The sequence below is a fragment of the Crotalus tigris genome, unplaced genomic scaffold (genome assembly GCF_016545835.1).
Source record: "Crotalus tigris isolate CLP2741 ecotype Arizona unplaced genomic scaffold, ASM1654583v1 scf7180000018882.255253, whole genome shotgun sequence".
Taxonomy (NCBI): Eukaryota; Metazoa; Chordata; class Lepidosauria; order Squamata; family Viperidae; genus Crotalus; species Crotalus tigris.
Genome location: NW_024097255.1, coordinates 92,560 through 111,428, shown reverse-complemented (window position 1 = coordinate 111,428; position 18,869 = coordinate 92,560). Strand labels below are relative to the sequence as shown.

At 37.0% G+C, this 18,869-nt stretch overlaps 1 protein-coding gene across 2 annotated transcripts in view; it reads left to right on the top strand.

The window, feature by feature from the left end:
- PDIA5 (protein disulfide isomerase family A member 5) overlaps nt 1–18,869 on the top strand; it is a 208,743-nt gene that overhangs the window by 109,996 nt on the left and 79,878 nt on the right. For both annotated transcript variants that reach the window (XM_039357247.1, XM_039357246.1), the window contains exons 6-8: nt 5,320–5,412; nt 9,692–9,752; nt 16,237–16,304. In XM_039357247.1, coding sequence (XP_039213181.1) covers nt 5,320–5,412; nt 9,692–9,752; nt 16,237–16,304 — 222 coding nt within the window. The remainder of the gene's footprint in view (nt 1–5,319; nt 5,413–9,691; nt 9,753–16,236; nt 16,305–18,869) is intronic.

Genomic DNA, 18,869 nt, shown 5'->3' with positions numbered 1-18,869 from the left:
GATCTGACATAAAACCTGACCAAATAAGCCAGTGTTTCCCAAACGTGACAATTTTAAGGCATGTGGACTTCAACTCCCAGAATTCCACAGCCAGCGTTGCTTAAAATTGTCAAGTTTGGGAAACACTGAAATAAGCCAATTCTACTTTATTGTAAAGTTATATTGGTAGAATCTTGCAAGTTTGAAAGTACAATTCTCCTCCATCTCCTTTACAGCCCAAGAACTTAAGGATCGTCCCTCTTGAGCTTTTTGTTCTGCCTGCTATACAGCTGCGGGCTAAGCTCTCTTTTATCTGACTGCTCCCTAGGCAGCATCTCAAGCCCACCTCCAAAGAGGCAGGCCATTCCCACATACCATTACAAATGATACATACAGTTTGGAGAATGTAGATATAGCCTTCTTTTAGGGCTGTGCAAAGCCTTGGAAGCTTTCTGAAGGCTTTCTGAAGCATTGCAAGAACGACATATGCTATTCAGAGAAAACTACAAGCAGCCTTAAAAAGAGAGCCTGGTGCAGCCAGCAGCTGCCTTGCATAGGGCCAGCCAATGTGTGCTTTCTCAGCAGTTGAAGTGCCCCTGTGGTTGTAAGTGGGGTGGGCTGGGAAGCACATGAATTTTGATCATGTGACCTCGGGGACTGAGCTTAAATACTATTCATTCAGCGTAACCGTAACTTTGAATGGAAGCTGAATGCTGAATGTTCATTCATTAAGCAAGAATTACCTATATTCTAAAACAGAACGCATGCTAAAGCTAAACCATGCAATTCTAGAGGAGAAATATCCAACCCAGCAGTAATCAAAAAGAACTTACTTTTGTAAAGAGAAGATAATTATTTTCTTACCAAACACTTACTAGCTAGACTAAAGCCAGGTAGAGACTAGTTAGTGCTTAGATATAGCCTTCTCCTCAACTAATACAGATATCATGCAGGTCCAGAACAAAGTCCAAAAATGTTGCTGACAGATCTTAAAAAAAAAAAAGCAATCCAAAACGTCTATCGATGGAACTGATGGTAGCTGTTACAGTAGCGTTTTGCCTAAATCAAGATGGTGAAAAAATCCAGCTGAAAAAAAATACGGGGGCTCTTTATCTGGCACTTGAAACAAGCTTCCAACATTTGTTCTGCTATAAGTGGTGTGCAGGATGTTTCTAATGATTATTCAACAGAAATAAGAATGAACCTTCCTAAAATAATTATCTAGACTCTATAAGAGTGACGGCGAACCTTTTAGTGCCCAAACTGCAAACCAAAACCCACTTATGCATTGTCGGGTGCCGGGTGGATGTGGCCTATTGGGTGGGTGTGGCCCATTGGGTAGGTGTGGCTGCAGTGGTAACAGTAGACTGGGTGGGATTAAAAAGTTCAATCCCGACTTTGCCAGATCTTTTTTTTTCCTGCAAGTAGTTGAAATTGACTGTGGATTGAACCTTTTTTTTTTTTTTGCACATGGCGGCAGAGGCCTAAAGCGAAAAGATTTTATAAAACCCAGCTGAAGGCCTAGGACTGGGGCGGCGGCACGCGTGCCCACAGAGAGGGCTCTGAATGCCACCTCTGGCACCCGTGCCATAGGTTCGCCACCACTGCTCTATAACAACTGTTAAATCGTGTCAGTGACCGCATCTGCAAGATTATGTGACAGTTATGCCTACCAGGAGGCATTCCTTTTTATATCTCACCCATGGTGAAATTTGGCTGTAGACGAATTCTTTGAACCTTAAAGCTGTCTCATCCTGCTAATGCTAAGCAACCAGTATCTGAGATATATTGTTAACTTTTGAATTTAAGATTTTATTCACAAAGAGAAAGAGATTCTGCAGATTAAGTCAAGCTTATTCAATTTACATAATATTCTAGTCGAAAAATTCGTTTGATTTTGAACAACAAAAAAAGAGGTTTAATCTTGTCCTGCATGATGCAGCTGAGCAGTATGCTAAAGTTCCTCTCTTTTTTATTCTGTACATGTGGATAAAAACAAAAATAGCTCAGCAGTCACCTTTTCTGATTTCAATGCATTCTGTTTTTCTTATAACCTTTTTACGTCAGCTCTCTGCAACCTGCTGTTCTTTGAGATTACTGGAATTCTGAACATTGCAGTCCACTTATATCTGGACATTAGGGAAAGCTATTCAGGTTCTACTTCATAATTAAATTTTGAAGACTTTAAAAATTAGGCTCCAGAATAAATATTGTCTAAGTTATTGATAAAAGATATGAAAACTCACATTAGAATCTTCAGTTGTATTTGTTATTAACAATTTTAAAGCAACAATTCCCTGCCTTAAGGCTCACAATTTGTTTATTTATCAATAACAGAGGGACAAAAACAATTATTTCAATAACTCAACAGAGATTGCTTTAAAAATGTAATTTGTTTTATATGACTTAGTCTAGGATCAAACCTTTATTTTACTTGAAATCGCTCTCCTCTCTCTGAAGAGAATCCTCTCCAGTTCATCCTGCTGTTTGTGCTCTTGCCTTTAATTTGCGTGTGCTGTTTTTAAACTGTTAATAGATTCAACACTTCATTTTGTGTCAAATCAGCAAGAACAAACAAAGTTTTCCACATATGCTCTTTTGTATTTTAAACATGTTTTCTTTCTCCGGCTGCAGCCCAGGGTGGCTTTTTATACTCATGTAAGATTATGCCTAAGAGGAGTGGAGATTCAAAGTTTCCTCTCAAACATTCAGCAGTTTCCTCTGAATGGATGCATACGTTTTCTTCTAGGTTTTTGAAAATGATTTCTTAAGCAGCGTTCCCTTTTCTTAAATTACCCAAAAGAGATCTAGAAGTTGTGATAAATCTAGATTACTAGATTGCAGATGCAAGGTGAAAGAAATGTTACCTTTACCTCATTAAACTCAGTAAGATAGGTACTCAATGCTTTGACTCCCATTAGCAAGGTCAGAGCTGGGAGGAACTCACCCACAATCACAGTTATATGAATCTTTGTTGAGACTTTATTGTTTTCTACACATAAAAACTAGCCCATTTTATATTGGCAATGTTTTTGCTGAAACAGAGTGCATGCTAATGAAGTTCAGTGGCCCAGTTATCAACAACAGATCATGGGGCCTATAAGTATGGTTACTTTATGGAAAAAAACATATGTAGTCTGAGCTTCTTTTCATACTTGAGGAAACACTGTTGAAATGGATATGATTGTGAAAGTAAATATCCATGTGCAGACTTGCTAATAAAGGAAAGAAATCACAAAATCTAAATGTTTTAAATAGTTGTCCCATCCGAATCATATCTCTTAGTCAGATCGGAAAGAAATTGTACAGCATTTTTTTTTCTTAATTCCTCAGCTTTTAGCTTGCCTTATAAACCTTGGATTGTAGAAACTTCCTTGGCTTTAGATCTCCCATTGTTTTTTAAAACGAGTTTAAGTATCAGAGAATAGTAAACTGGGAAAATAGCAAAATGCTGCCTCTTCTGCTGTAACTCCAGGAATGAAGTATTTTTCAGTTCTGTTTATATTGAATACTGTACAGGGAATTTTGCAACATGCTAGGTATCCAATTATTTTTATATTAAAAGAGAATTTATTTAAAATAATCAAGAAGTTTGGAGTCCCAAGAAAAAGGTTTGTGGCCTCTATGTTAAAGATCCCATATCTAGCACATGGATTTGGTATGCAGGAATTTCTGAAGCTAAATAATGCAGCCAGTTTCTTTAACACTTGAAAGATTAGTTCCTCCTGTCCCTCAGGACTGCCCCGAGGAAAATTTATACTGATAAAGCTGCGGATAAGCAGAGAAAGCCAAAGGGTGTGTGCAGTGCATCTAAATAACTGGATGTGACTCCCTGCATTCACATGAATGATACTCAGAACAGTTTTTGTTTGCAAGAGAAGGAAGGGAAGGAGGGAAGGAAGGAAGGAAGGAAGGAAGGAAGGAAGGAAGGAAGGAAGGAAGGAAGGAAGGAAGGAAGGAAGGCAGGCAGGCAGGCATTGTAATGTGTCATACTTTTTCAATGCAAAGAAATTGCTTGTATACATTGGATTGAAACAGCACCATGCCTTCCTGCCCCACACTGTTGTGGGGGACTGAGTAACATTTGGAATGTTACACATATATTGTAGACAAGCATACAGAATGGCGTGATTAGTCACAAAACATGCATTTCCACAAAAGCAGACCAGTGAATATCAGCATATACAGGAAAACTTTCCACCTACCATATATCTCAGTCATCCTTTGCTAGAAAATTAAAATGGGCAACATAGATTACACACACCATCCGAAGAATAGGCACGTTGGTCATAAAATACAGATAAATCAAACATCACACTCTTAAGTTCAAGACAAAAATACAGACCAAAAATATAATGCACTAAAAAGCAGCCAAACCACATCTTATTTTGAAGCAAAATATAACCTTCCTATTGTACTACTTTCTACAATTGCTAATTTCCATTTGTCTGTTTTCATGATTTTAGGGTCCACTGAAGAGATACACAGAGAATACTTGGCTGTGGCATCTATGTTTGTTTTTAGAAAAAAAAATTGTGATTACCTTATGTCCTAGAGATACTCTTATTAATAGCCCTATCATATAGTGTTGTGGGGAGAAAAGGAGGAGAGACAGTGCTCTTTATATCAGTCTGAGTTCCTAAATGAAGTCTAATAAATAAATGATGGAGCATTTAATTTAAAAAAATAGACACACAGCTATATAGTATATTGAGAAAGATGTATCTGCTAAGTCTGCAGTATAACTTGTACACTGATCTTGTGATATAGGTGAGATTGAAATCCTACTTAATGTTCAGTTTATAAGAAATACTCTGGTGCCATTTTAGCACATTGATAGTTTGTAACTTTTTAGTAATCAGATATTTCTGTTGTACAACATTTGGTTTTTATCTTAGTTTTCTACCATAGAATTATATATGTTCACTTTCTTTGTCCTTTTCCTCAGAATAGTCTCACAAGGTAGAATTGGTGATGCCTATAGTGACTTAGTAGCTTTTCTATTTTTGTACTGTTTTTATTGTAAACTGCTCAGAGTCACATAGATGAGATGGGTGGTATATAAATGTGATATGAGATAGACAGACAGACAGACAGATGTTCAGCATGATCTTTTCCCAATTCTAATCTATTCTTCTAAAAATTCTACTGAAAATTTGTCATGTTTGGGTTCAGTACTCTGAATCTGTTTTTAAAAACAAACATATCGGGACAAAATTCCTTAAAACTCTTGGTAGTAAAAGCAGACCAAATATTTCTGTTTCTAGTCTCTGAAAGACCAAGACAGCATTTGACAGGTCTACTGTAGTTGTGATTAAAGGGCTGTGTCTTCCTTTCTAGTCACTGGTTGCCTTTCTAAAGGATCCTGAAGGAGCTCCATTGTGGGAGGAAGATCCTGAAGCCAAAGATGTTGTTCATATTGACAGTGAAAAGGTAAGCTCCCTTGAATTGTAATTAACATTTTAAAGAAACATATAAATAAATATCAGGAATGGAAATTTTTATTCTGGCATATTTAGAGAGCTAGTTTAGCAAAATGAAAGCACTGCAAGCTAAAATAGATTGAGAATATTTGATCAGTAGAATGGGAATGGAGACCCTGTGTAAGGACCTGCCTCACTTAGATCTCCCAAGAAAGCAGAACTCTTGAAACAGGCATTGTTTCAAAAGGAACTTTTATTGAGAGTTAATGATAGCAGGAGAGCAAAGCAAGGTCTGAAGAATTTGCACTCAAAAGGTTACATCATAATACCCATTTACAACTCCTCCCACTATCTGGTTGAAATTCAGCCAATCCATAGGTGCCAGGTTGTTTTGAGAAGCTGGAGATAAGGCAGATGTTTTCAGTTCACATTCCTTTCTCACGAAGAGAGGATGTTTCAAAGAGGACAGAGCAGAGCTAGGCAAATACATTCCCCAAGCAAACAGGCCCTCTCCCACCAGAATGGCAGACCCTGAAAATGAATACATAGGCAAAGCAATAATATGCAGGCAAATACATTGGAGGGGTCTGACACCCTGATTGGGCACCATCTCATGGTAGCTATGGATTTATTTCAGAATCGACTAAGATAATAGCATGAACCTTACTCCAAAACATACTTCATCTTGAGCTGCCACTATGAGTGACTAAATTTATGTTGACTTCTTTGACTGAAGGGTCCTTGAAAACTGCAGCTTCTAATTGTCTTGGTATAAAATGCACTAATGCCTTCAGAATGGGATTATGGAGCTTAATAGCTTTCTAGCTAATAATATTGCCTCGACAAAGCCTAGCCAAATAATTGGTAGGTTCTGACTGAGATGAAAGGAAACGTTTGTAGTAAGTATGAAAATGTGCAGAATTACGTGCAGAATGTTTCACAGTCAACATTGGGCATTTCTAGATAGGGTTGGGAGAGACAAACATACATCTGAAACCTTAGAAATCTGTTGACATTCAGCGAAGGCAATCAACTAACAATCTGCCAGTACAAAACAGTTTCCTATGTTCATACAAAGTATTGCACTGTTACACAGACACTCAACCTCTTTCTCCTAGAAAAAATGGATCAAACTGTTAACTGATTGGGAACCCAGGTATACTTTGAATGTTTTTATATAGATTGTAAAAAAATGACTTGCTGTAGATGCTTGAAATAAGTCATGTCATGGAGCAAAACTAATTAAGCAATGTAACCCATTCGCCCAGATAGTCCGCAAAAGTTGACTATGTGTCTCAGTTGCTCTTAAATAACAATGCACTAATATATTCTGTGTTTGGTTCTCTTGGTGCTTTAATTGTATTGTTTTCAAAGCTCTAATATAAACCACAGCCAACATATAGAAGTATATGTTGCTTCTAGGACTAGTGGACACTTAAGGGTCATTAGAAAGTTCTTTGACTTTAGAGGAAACAGTTTTTGGTATTTAATATGGACAAATTTGGCAAGGGCATTGAATATTTTTAGATGAACTCAAGCAATCCTATTTTTGTTCTATGCTCCGTTATTGTGAAACCTAACATTGCTGTACTTGCTGCTGCTTCTCTAGTGTCTATTATTCTTTCCATTCTAATCAATTTTAAATTTTGATTGATTACTCTCTTGCTAGTATTCATAGTCATTTCAGTTTCTTAGTTTTCATTCCAGTATTAACAACAGTTACTTTGACATTCACATTTGTCAGAAGATTAATTTTTAATGTACACCTTTCTGTTCTCAGTTGCAGGTTCTCTAGGGCTTATTTTCAATTTAAAATGTTGCCATTCAACATGGTAGCTGTAAAAAAACTATTCTGGTGTCTTCCTATTACCTTGGATTGGTTTCTGGCTAAAGGAAACAAGTTGTTTTTTCTGTTCAATTGCATTCTCAAAAAGAATTTGACAAACATCCTGAATACACAATCCTCATCCAGAGATTCTTGATCTTATTTTAAAATAATGTAGTCTGCTGTATGGCAGCCCTTGAATAATAAATTTTATGGTCTGTATAATATCAACACTTTTATCTTAGCATAGTTTCTGTGGCTTCTATATTTTTCCTTCTTGTGTCCATGGGTAGGACTAGTCACTAGAACTTTCTGCTTTCAGCATTAAACAAATCATGATTCTTGAATGTGTTTGAATTTTGAACTGTATGATAATTCAATAATGGTAGCAAAAATGAGCCAACATTAAATAGGTCTTCACCTGCTGTATGTCTGTACACATTATTTGCTAAATTATAATGTCACAGAAAAACAGATTAGTTTACAGTCAGAAGTATTTTTTTTTCTATGTTAGGTTTTTGTGCCATTAAGGATCCACTGCATAGCAGCTTCCAAATTATTGTATTTTATTTATATAGGGCATGATGGTTTCCCATTATGAATTGTACATTAGCAATTTAAATTATTAGTTGTGTTTTTTGTTGAACAATAAGATGAAAAGCAAGAGAAAGTAGAAGCAGTATTTATTTCAATAAAATTATAGTCCTATAAAGTCTTCTCTATATAGCTGAGAAAGCAAAGAACCAAAACAAAATCACAGAGGGAAGAAATTTAATCCTAAAATATGCTAGAAAGTTGTCAATTTACAGGTAATCCTCAGTTAACCCTACACTTAATTGGAACTGGCAATTCCATTGCTAAGTGAAACAGTCATTAAGCAAAATTTATGACCACACCAACTTACAACAGCAGTTCCAGCAATCTTGGTTGCAGTTTTAAGCAAATTATTGTGGTTGTCAAGCAAGACACCATGTGATCACAATTTGCAACCTTCCACTGGTTTCCCCATTACTTTGCTCGTGGGAAGCTGATTGGGAAACTTGCAAAGGGTGATCCCATGATCATGGGATGCTGTGACCATTGTAAATGCATGAGTGTTGCCAAACACTCAAATCACACTCATATGACGCAGAGATGCAGCAGTATTCATAAGTGTGAGAACCAGTCATAAGTCCCTTTTTTCAGTGCTGTTGTAACTTTGAACAGCTGCTAAACAAATTATTCTTAAGTGAATAACAAATAAATTTTACAATAAAAAAATCTTACAATTAGGAGGAAGCACAATTAATAAAATTTGAAGAATATTGCAAAAGACAAATATTCAAATAATAAATGCAACTAATGGGCCTTATCAAAGCTTCTAATCCAAGAAGTATGGTATTGGTCTAATGACAAGACCTAAGGGCTTTAATTAAATTAAGTCTCAGTTGTGGAAGTGCTACCTAGATAGCCAATTTAAAGACTGAATTATTTTTAATTTTATCACAGCTGGTTGTTTGATATATCATGGTTTTAAATTTCATCATTGTGTTTTTAAGAGCTAATTCTAAAAGAGAGTTTATCAATCATTTAAGTGTCTTAAATACAAGTGCAAAGCCAACTCTTTAATATGTTTTGGATTTATTCATCAATAAAACATTAGGATTTGTTGGTGCTATATGGGCTATACATCTGTATGAGTGAGATCAAGAGCATACAGATGTTGGAAATAGCATCATCCTGTCTTGAGGCATGGCCTACACCTTGTGCACATGAATTAAGATGTCTCATAATGTGTATAAGAGGCAGAGCTGCACTGCAATCAACATCAGATCCTATTGATGTGTCTGGCTGGGAGAGAGTTAAACTATAAGTTTCAATTGCTGACAATATAATCCTTAGATACAAATGGTTGACTGAGTTTTGTAACTATGTTCATAAGCCTTACATGCTTGCTTGGAAATGGCCAATGCAGTCTGTCTTTACATTTCTAGACTGCTAAATTGGCATAGTAATGCCTAATTCAAATCCACAACTTTTCAATACCAATATAAAAATCTGTACAGGTAGCACTAGCACATTGAGATCATACTGAAATAGTAATAAGCTTAGTTGATTTATCCAGTTAGTCTGATTATATGGAGACCTCAAGGATGGTCTTAGGGCACTCTTAGTAATAGTACTTTGAAAGTAAACACCAAAGGTGGTCATAATGAAGTTTCTAATATTGGAATTGATTGCACATTTTGGTTGTACTTTTAAATGTGCAATTTTAAGTGTGAGAAGCTTCAGTAAGAAGTGTTTGAGCCCTAGTTGATAACAAACCATCCATTTGTTTGTAGCTGTTTAATTGAGGATTTAATCAGATCACAAATTATTTGGCAGTACTATAAGATGGCTCCAATAGTTGTTGGAATTTTAGCTAAAATATGTGGAGTAAATACTCTTAAATCTCATCTTTTTTATTTTCTCTTTTGGTTTTAAGGAACTGAAAAGACTTCTGAAGAAAGAAGATAAACCTGTTCTGCTGATGTTCTATGCCCCTTGTGAGTAATACAGTATTTTTAAAAATTTGGTAGCCCCCTTACGGATATTTGTGTACCTCTGTTAAATTATTCCATTTGTTCATAGAGAACTGACAACACACATTCACTATCTGCTCATTATTCTGCATCTGATGTTCTTCATTCTTCAGTTTTTATTCCAGACTTCACCACAAACATAGCAGTGTAGCATAAAAATATTTCAAATGATGCTCTTTTACTCTTTTTCTCTGCTAAAATTATGCAAAAAAATGAATACTCAGGTTCAGGTGGACCTTGCAAATTTATTTCAAGTTTTCAATGTGTACAGACTGTTCTTAGATATACTAAACTTTCTTGGAATACCCATTTGCTCCTGCTGTAATTTAAGGATCTGCAGTTATGTTGGCCTGCGATTATTCTTAAAATGGCTTGGCCATGTCAAGAAAATAATATCCTGTCCCAACCAGCAATCATTTTAAAAAAGGAACCAACAAAAATAAATACTGTGATACCTTGGAGAGCTCCCTGCAACAGCAGTAACTATTCAATAGATTTTTTTTCCTAATCTCTGCCATTCTCAAGTTTGAAGTAATGCCTGCCACACCCCTGTTCCTCAGTAAAAATACCAGAAAATTGCTCCTGCAAATTTATTGGGTAATAGCCAACCTAAGCTGATCTCATGTAATCTAATGCCTACGTGAATTAGAGACCATCTGGAAATTTCAGAGTTTTTGGCTAAATTAGGAAGCTGGAAAAATATATATATATATAAACCAGCGGTGAGCTACAGCTGTAAGGCTGACAAAAAATACTGCATGGATGCTGTCACCAGAAGACAAACTCAATTGGTGGGCATATTTGTCTTTTTAATTTAGGTACATTTGTGCCTGTTGGCGTTTTGAATAACCTGCTTTACTATTGTTGGCCATATGGACATCTTTTTCTTCTGTTAGCTGATAGCCTCTATGAGGAATAAAGGCTTTTCATTGTGAGTGATTAGGATCTAGGACTGCAGGCATATCAAAAACATATCAAAGAATTCATTTCCTTAACTCTGATCCTAATGACATCAAACCTGTCTTTGTTGTAATATCTCATGGTGTAACAAGGGGCCAAAACCATCAATTAAGCTTTTATCAGGAGAAAAAAGAAACTTATGAATCTTCATTTCCAGTTATAATCAAGATGAATAAATGGAAACCAAAATAATCTCCAATTTTCTGTTTGACATTGATCTGAAAGTTAAAGCCTAAGCGTCATCTTCCCTAGGAAAATGATTGAACATATGTGTTTCATGGTTCTACCAGCCCCCCCTTTTTTTTTAGAAAAATTGGGAGTTTCTTTCATAATGTTCTTTAACCAAAGTAACTCACATTCTTGAATTATAGGTAATCAGAGAAATGAATTCTTTCTACATTTCCCTTTTCAAAAGTGATACAGTATTGACAGGAAACCTGTGGCTTCAAAATGTATTGAAATAATAATCTCACTTGAGTTTCTTTTGTAGCCATACATGAAATTGGCAAAGTCACAAAAAATAATAATAGTGTTTTCCCTGACTCCATTGGTGCTACCTAACACACACTGTGAAATAACTACATGCCCTTAAGAACACATTTCTCCAGATTTCTGACTCAAATCTTGTATAGATCTATTGTGTGTTTAGGGAACATATCAAATTTACATCAAATTTCTTAACAAGGTCAGCCCCACTTCTGGGCTGAGAATGAGAAGAGTTGTACTCTGCACATCTGGAAGATATCAGCTTGGCAAAAGCTGCTTTAAATTTCAGTAATGAAAAACATTGAGATCTCTGTGTTTTATCAGTGCATGCCATTTATATTCTGCTAGCAAGGGATGAACTACCACATGTTACTGAATAGGAGTAATTTTGTTAAGTTCCAGAAATGAATTTGTAACAAAGGAAAAAAAAAGAAGTATAGAATCAGATTGCAAGAAATCTGAAAGTGAGTGCATAACTGTATTAAATATATATGTGGTGTTCCTCAGCAAAAATATTTTGCATTGTTATGAAGATGCTACCTAATATATTTACATTGCTCCTTAACAAGCCATTTACCTGCAAGGGTTGATTTTACCTTGTCAGGGCTGAATACAGTGGCATTCTAGCCATTTACCAAGAGAGCCAAGAACCAGCAGAATGAAAATCAATTCATGCTTATTGGCTATATATATGGGGAATCACGGCAGATATATGTGGAATGGTTGTTTTGAAATGCCATGTAAAAAGGGAAAAACCTACAATTTTTCTTTAAGGCGATGAGCTCTTAAATAATCTTTGCTGTATACTGTTTATTTCTAGGACATAGCATATTTGTCTTTCACGCATATTTACTCTTCAGTACTGTTCTTGAAACTTCTGCAGGCTCTTTGTAAATTTTAGATTTATCTCAGAAAAGCCTGGCTGTTTTCTGCTTCACAGCATGTGTTGCAATTGACCACTGTTTTTATGTTGGTTGAAGTTATAATGTTTGCTTTAGTCTTATAAATAATTCCTTCAGGCTATGGTATTGAAAAGTGTTCTTTTTTACTCACTAGCAAATAACTTATTTTCTACTATGAATTACTTTCTTACAAAGTATAACTGAGTCATTCAGTTTGGGCATTTCCTTAAGCAGGTTTCCCCAGCATGGTTTTATAACTCGTTTCTATGTTGTTCTTTTGGATATGATCAAAGCTTACATTCTTTTAGGGAAGAAAAATCTCTCCTCCCAAGTATGTTTTTAGATTCTGGTGTTTCTGATTCTGCAATGATGTTAAATGGAATACTGCATCCAGTTCTGGTCACCATAATACAAAATAGATGCTGAGATCTTAGAGAGAGTTCAGAGAAGAACAACAGATAAGAAATCTGGAGGCTAAATCATAAGATGAACGATTGAGGAAACAGGGTATGTCTAGTCTAACTAAGAGAAGAATTAGAAGTGATATGATGGCAATCTTTCAGTACTTCTGTCACAGAGAAGAAGGACTTGACCTATTCTCCAAAACACCTGAGGGCAGGACAAGAAGTAACTGGTAGAAGGTCATTAAAGAGAGATTCAAGCTAGAAAAAATTCCTGACAGTGAGAATGATTAGTGGAACTATTTACCTCCAGAAGTTGTGGGTGCTCCATCATTGGAGGTTTTAAAGAAAAGATTGGACAGCCTTTGTCCAGAATGGTATAGGGTCTCCTGCTTGAGCAGGAGGTTGGACTAGAAAATCTGCAAGGTCCCTTCCAATCTTATTATTCTATGTTCTAAGTGAAGTAGATCTCCAAGAAACAGATGCTTCTGTGGGCAAGATGGGGAGGTGGATTTTACTTTCTCCCCTTGCAGCTAATCCAATACTGGAATCATAGTACTAAGAAACAAGACTGGAAGTGATGCCAGGTGCTGGGGAAAAAAGATGGACGAAAATGATCTCTCTCCTTTTTGCCTGCATTAGCATCCAGCTTGTAGTATAAAAGTTTCGCTAAGTTGACTTCTTCATACTAAATAATTTTTTTCACTCAAAAAATAGGAAATCTGGATTGGATCCAATAGGAAATCTATTAAACCCAATGAAGTGATTGTTTTACATGAAATGCTGGTGAAATTCTTCTGGCTTTATTTATTTAACATGAGCCAATTTAGATCTTAATCGCCAATCTTCATCTCCAAAAGTTGAATTTCATTCACCCAACATTAAAAAATGGAACACTTAGTGTGATACACCTAGATTTTATGAGTATTGTCTTCTCCTTCAAGCAACCTAATTATACATATAACTAGCCAGTTTCTAGCAAGCGCTGCCAGATGACTTGACTTTTTCCTCTCTTTTAATGAAAAATCTGTCTTCAGACTCTGCTATCAAATGCTTTTAGATACTAATGGAGGATCTTCTTTGAAGGTTACTGCTCCTTAGTAATCAAAGTAACACTGGGTCTGCAATACTGGTTTTTGCTTAGTACGATGAAAAATGCTTCAGATAAATTCCTTTTTAATCAAATGAGTAGACTCTACGTTGCTTATGCATGGAGTCTGCAGATTGCAATAGGAACAAGAGGATATGTGTGCGTGCAAAGCCACAAATATATACAGAGAAAGGAAATTGCAATTGTACAGCAAACATTAACAAGATGAATAGACTGGAGCAAACAGATCAATAGTGTATTAAAAATAACATAAATATGGCTAATAGAAATAATGGATCTGAAAATAAAATTCTATGCATCCATAACTCCAACTACCTAATTGATTTTGAGCTAGAGGGTTTCTTTTTTTAAAAAAAGGTCTTTATATATTGCTGTTAGTCCAGAAATTCTGCTTTTATGAACCAATTCTAAAACACTGGGTACATGAAATTTACTGTGTTTTTATATCAGTGGATACAGATGAAATAAACAGACTCTCTGATCTGACTTTCCTGCCTCAGTAGTTCCTCCTCCAGTATATAAAACTATCATAGCAGATTGAGAATCCTCTCCCATAGCTAGGATTTTCTGACCTGGGCTAGTATGAAAATACCCATATCAGCATTGGACAGTTTCCAGGCTAAACATCTTAAAACTATTATCAGTAGAAGGTAGATCCCGTGCCAGAGCCTTGTCTAGTTTGCTTGTCTAAATGACTTTAACCTTATCTTATATTTAAAGTTATATCTGGGAGGAAGTCTGACTTTTGCTTTCTAAAGGTTACAGTCTTCTCTGGGACTGACTTTATTGCAACTTCAAATATTCACTTAGTAAACTATTCATAAGACATTTCTGTAGCTGTAGAACCTGTCCAAAACTCCTCTAATCTTTTAATTCCTCACTGGAAGGAAAATGAGAATACTACAAGGGATTTCTATAAACATATTTTTAAAAATACAATTAAAATTGATCATGAATATATTTTATAGATGGCACTATATTCCAGTAAATTACTCTGTATAAATCTCCAGCTTTCTAGAGCTAATGTTGGCAGAATTGATCTCAGATTGCCCTATTTTTGGTGACAACCCCAACTAGTCAAATCAAAAGGTTTAACTTTCTTAAAGAAAATGGGAAGATAACCCAACAGTTTTTCTCACAAGTAGTCCTGCTGTTGGTTTATTGATCATTATTCCTATACAATGATGCAACAGTGTCATTGAATCAGCTCCTGTTTCTAGCTGCTAAATTTACTATTGTTATATTCTAAGAAGCTAATTGAAACTGTGCTAGTAATTAAAATTTTGGAAATCGCCCCGGCTGAAAAACCAGTGCAATAGTTAAAAGCTTTGAAAATTGTTACAATTAAGGATAAATGTATTCAAATATGGCCACCAATTACTAGCTGTCTTTGCAATATTTTTCTTGTACTGGTTACTTTCAACTGTGCAAATGTTATTTTGGGTAGAAATACTGAGCATGGGTGGTGTTTGTATTTATTTCTCTGTAAGATCACATGTGTGCATTAGATCTGTGCAAGACCTTGGATTCCTTTCTAAAAAGTTTCTTCAAAATGTCCAGGATACAAACTAAACATTTGTTTGCAACTCTTTAAAGTTACTGTAGCAGGTGAAGAGGCCTGTCATGCAAGCCCCAGAAAAGATACAGCGACTTTAAAAAGTTGCAGATAGGTGCTACATTAATACCCCCATGCACTCTAAATTGATTTTTTTCTAAAAACCGTTTCATTCAGTATATTGCGTAGCATTGGTGCACGTAGATTCATTCCAAAGTTTCTATTCCATTTTTTCACTTCACATTTGGAATTAATCTAAGAAAGGTAATATTATGAAATAGGTTTTTGATTGCTGAACACTTGAGTATATAGAGGTCAAGAGAAATGCTTAACTCAGGAATAATTTTGGCAAGTCAGGAATACGTTTATGCATTTTAAAACATATGAACACAGAAAGTATAAAAGCCAGTGTGGTGTACTAGTTTAGGTGCAAGACTAGGAGCAGAGAGAAATAGGTTCTAGATCCCCCATTGAACTGGGAAGTTAAAAACATCTATCCATGTGCACTAGACTGGCGTTGTAGAGTATGATTATGCTGACCATATTTTCACTGAAAAAAATAAAGGATAAACCTGAAAAAGGGACAAATCTGAAAATGTTCATAATAATAAAATAATTTTTAAACATGATATGACATGTAACTTTGGTTTACAAAGGAAAATAAAGTGATCAAGGAATCAAAAATTAAGAGAAACTTCACAAAAACTTTTACAATATATATATAATATCAAATAATATATGGACATTTATTAAAAAAAACAATTTGATTTCCATAATTTTAACACAAAGTACTATTTGTATCAATAAAATTTAAATTCCCAAAATAAAGGACAAAAGCAGGTTTATGAAAAGTAAATAAAACTAAAGGGCATCTTTGTGAAAGGTTTAATAAAGGGCATAGGGTCACTATAATTATGATCCATAACCGTTAATGAAAAATCCTTCATTCTGCAATCACGTACATGCATGTGGCTGGAGGAACTTTGTAGATAAATTTAAGAGTAATTATTATTTCCCTTATATCTTGTATTAGGGTGTGGAGTTTGCAAAAGAATGATGCCAGCTTTCCAACAAGCATCCACTGAACTGAAGGGCATGTATGTAAGTGAAAAGTCTTGTAAGAAATTTTTGGGTTTTTAATTACCTCATTAATAAAAATAAAGCTTCTTTATTAACTATGTTTTTAATATGTAATAGTCACCGTATGTAAAATGTGCTTAAATTAAAAAATGAACACAAATATTACCTTATTTATGTTAATCCTCAGGAAACATTTACTTGAAAGCATCAATTTAGAAAATGATTCCATGGGTACTCGTTATACCTGAACATAAAGTCAAAATTAGATGTCCCATCTGGTTATTTTACATACCAGGGAAGGTTACTTTGAATTGAAAATAATGCAGTACCATGAAATCAAGTATTTCCAATTCTCCCTCCTGTTGTATTTAATCACATTTAGATTTCCCCTTTCTTCTGGGAGATAGACAGTTCTTTAGAAGTAACACACTGGGAAAGTTTAGGCTGAATGGGAGTGACTGGCTCCAAGATCATTGTTTGGGGAATTGGTGTCAGATTGATATTTGCAGAGAAAGTCTTGGACTGGCCTGTCCATCTCTGTCGCCTATATTGTTAGATGATTGCATCTGTAACTCTGGTTGAGTCTGTCTGTGACATTTCAGGGAATTTGCATACATTTATTTTTCTTGTGCCAGAGTGCTATATCTGGTACAAAGTACAAAAAGATTTGATATTTGTATATGTGCTTTTTGTCATGAGCAATATATTAATTGTTTGCTTTCAATAGTTTACTGAAATATATAAATAAAAATATATAGTATCTTGTGGTACAGGAAATAGCTTTCTTTGAGTTTAGGGCCCACTACAGTTTACTGTCTCATATTTTACAAAATGTAGAGGCTATTTAATATTGCAGGAAAATTGATAATGCAAAATCTTCTCCAAATGCAAAATGCTACTATTAAAGACTAGGTCCTGAATTGATAGGTCACACAAAGCAAAGTTAACCGTATGTGCCAGAAAATTTCAGAGTTCATATTGAGGTGATATCTTTGTTAGGGCAATGATGGTAGAATTCTCCAGCAGGATGACTGTAGAGTCCAAATGGATGGGTTCTATGACGGCCTTCCTGCCTGGCAGACTGGGTAAAAACTTCGGCCACACCCCTTCCTTTGGGCGTGACCCCAGTTTTGACTCAGTCTCGAAGCCTGGTAGAAGTGCGAGAAGCAGCTCTCAGAACAAAACTAACTTAACTTAAAAAAAAAAAAAAAAAAAAAAAGGGAATCCCCTCTTCCTCCAGTTGAACGAAAATTTGTCTGGCAGCGGATAGGACTCGAGAGAGGCAGCCGGGATCGGCGGATTCGTGAGTGGGGCGTCAGGGACTAACGGGAGGCTTGGAGCCGGACCGGATCGCTCGCCCGCCGATAACCGGCCCACCGAGCAGCTGTTGGGGCGGGGGTTTCACTACCGGATTGCTCGCCGCTCTCCGGGGCCGCCAAACAGCTGAGCGGTTCGGGCGATAGAACGAGGCGCCGCTCAGCGCCAAACAGCTGAGCCGCGCGGAAAGCGTGATTGGGGCCGATAGAACGAGGCGCCGCTCAGCGCGAAACAGCTGAGCCGCGCGGAAAGCGGCTAAACCGCGGCGCCGCTCGGCATAGACCAGCGGAGCGGCGCGAGAGGCAGAACCAGCGCTAGAAGTGCCTTCTCCTTAGAGGAGAGGCGCGGTCCCTCAGAGTCAAAGATCCGCCATTGTTTGAACCTCGTGGATTCCCGGGCTAACATTAGGAGGCGTGGTTTCTTCCCCATTCGCCATTTTGAGCGAACGGACCTTCCCGCCGTTTTCCCTTGGGGGCGGGGCCATCCGGACTCCATTCCCTTGCAGACAAAGGGGCAGCCCTTAAGCTAAAATCCGGGATTATCGCAAGAAACTGAGACAGGAGGAAGGAAGAGGGAAAAGGAAGAGAACCTTTCTGATCGTGGTCTGCTGCCACAGCCACAGACAGGGGGAGAGAGAGGTATAAACTGCACTTTCTCTGGACTAAGTGAGGAGGTGAGGAGGAGTATTTTTCTCTGACTGTTCCTATAGTGACCTTTAGTCACTGCCTTGCAGGATCTTCTGTCCAAAGACTCCTGTCTGTCCGGCCATTGTTTGTATAGGCAGAGGAGGGCTCAGCCCCAAACATCTGCATCTGGTCTGCGTATCCTGTCCCCCACTCCAGGCACTACCTACTCGGGGTGTCTGGCACAATGGCAGACAATGTCTCGTATTCAGTCACACAGGTCCCTCAATTGTCCCCCCCACAGCAACAACAAAAACGCAGATCTTCTGAATCTGAGGTGGGGGGGAAGAAGAAAGCTAAAACAAAACACCTTTCTCAGAAGGGACAGTCTAAAACGGCTGAGCGAGAGGCTTTGAGGAGACATTTGGCTTTAGAAAGACAAATTAGCAGGGCACAGAGAACCAATGCCAATGGGACAAATTCGGTTTCCCCTGTCCCAGCGGTGGCACCCAGCACAGACCCTACTGCCGAGGAAGTGCTTAAGACTTGGTCTCCTCCTGGGGAAACTGAACAGTTAGACTCCTCCAACCCCTCCTCACCAGCTTCTTCACCCGACCGCACCCCAGCGCCTCACTCTAACGACAAA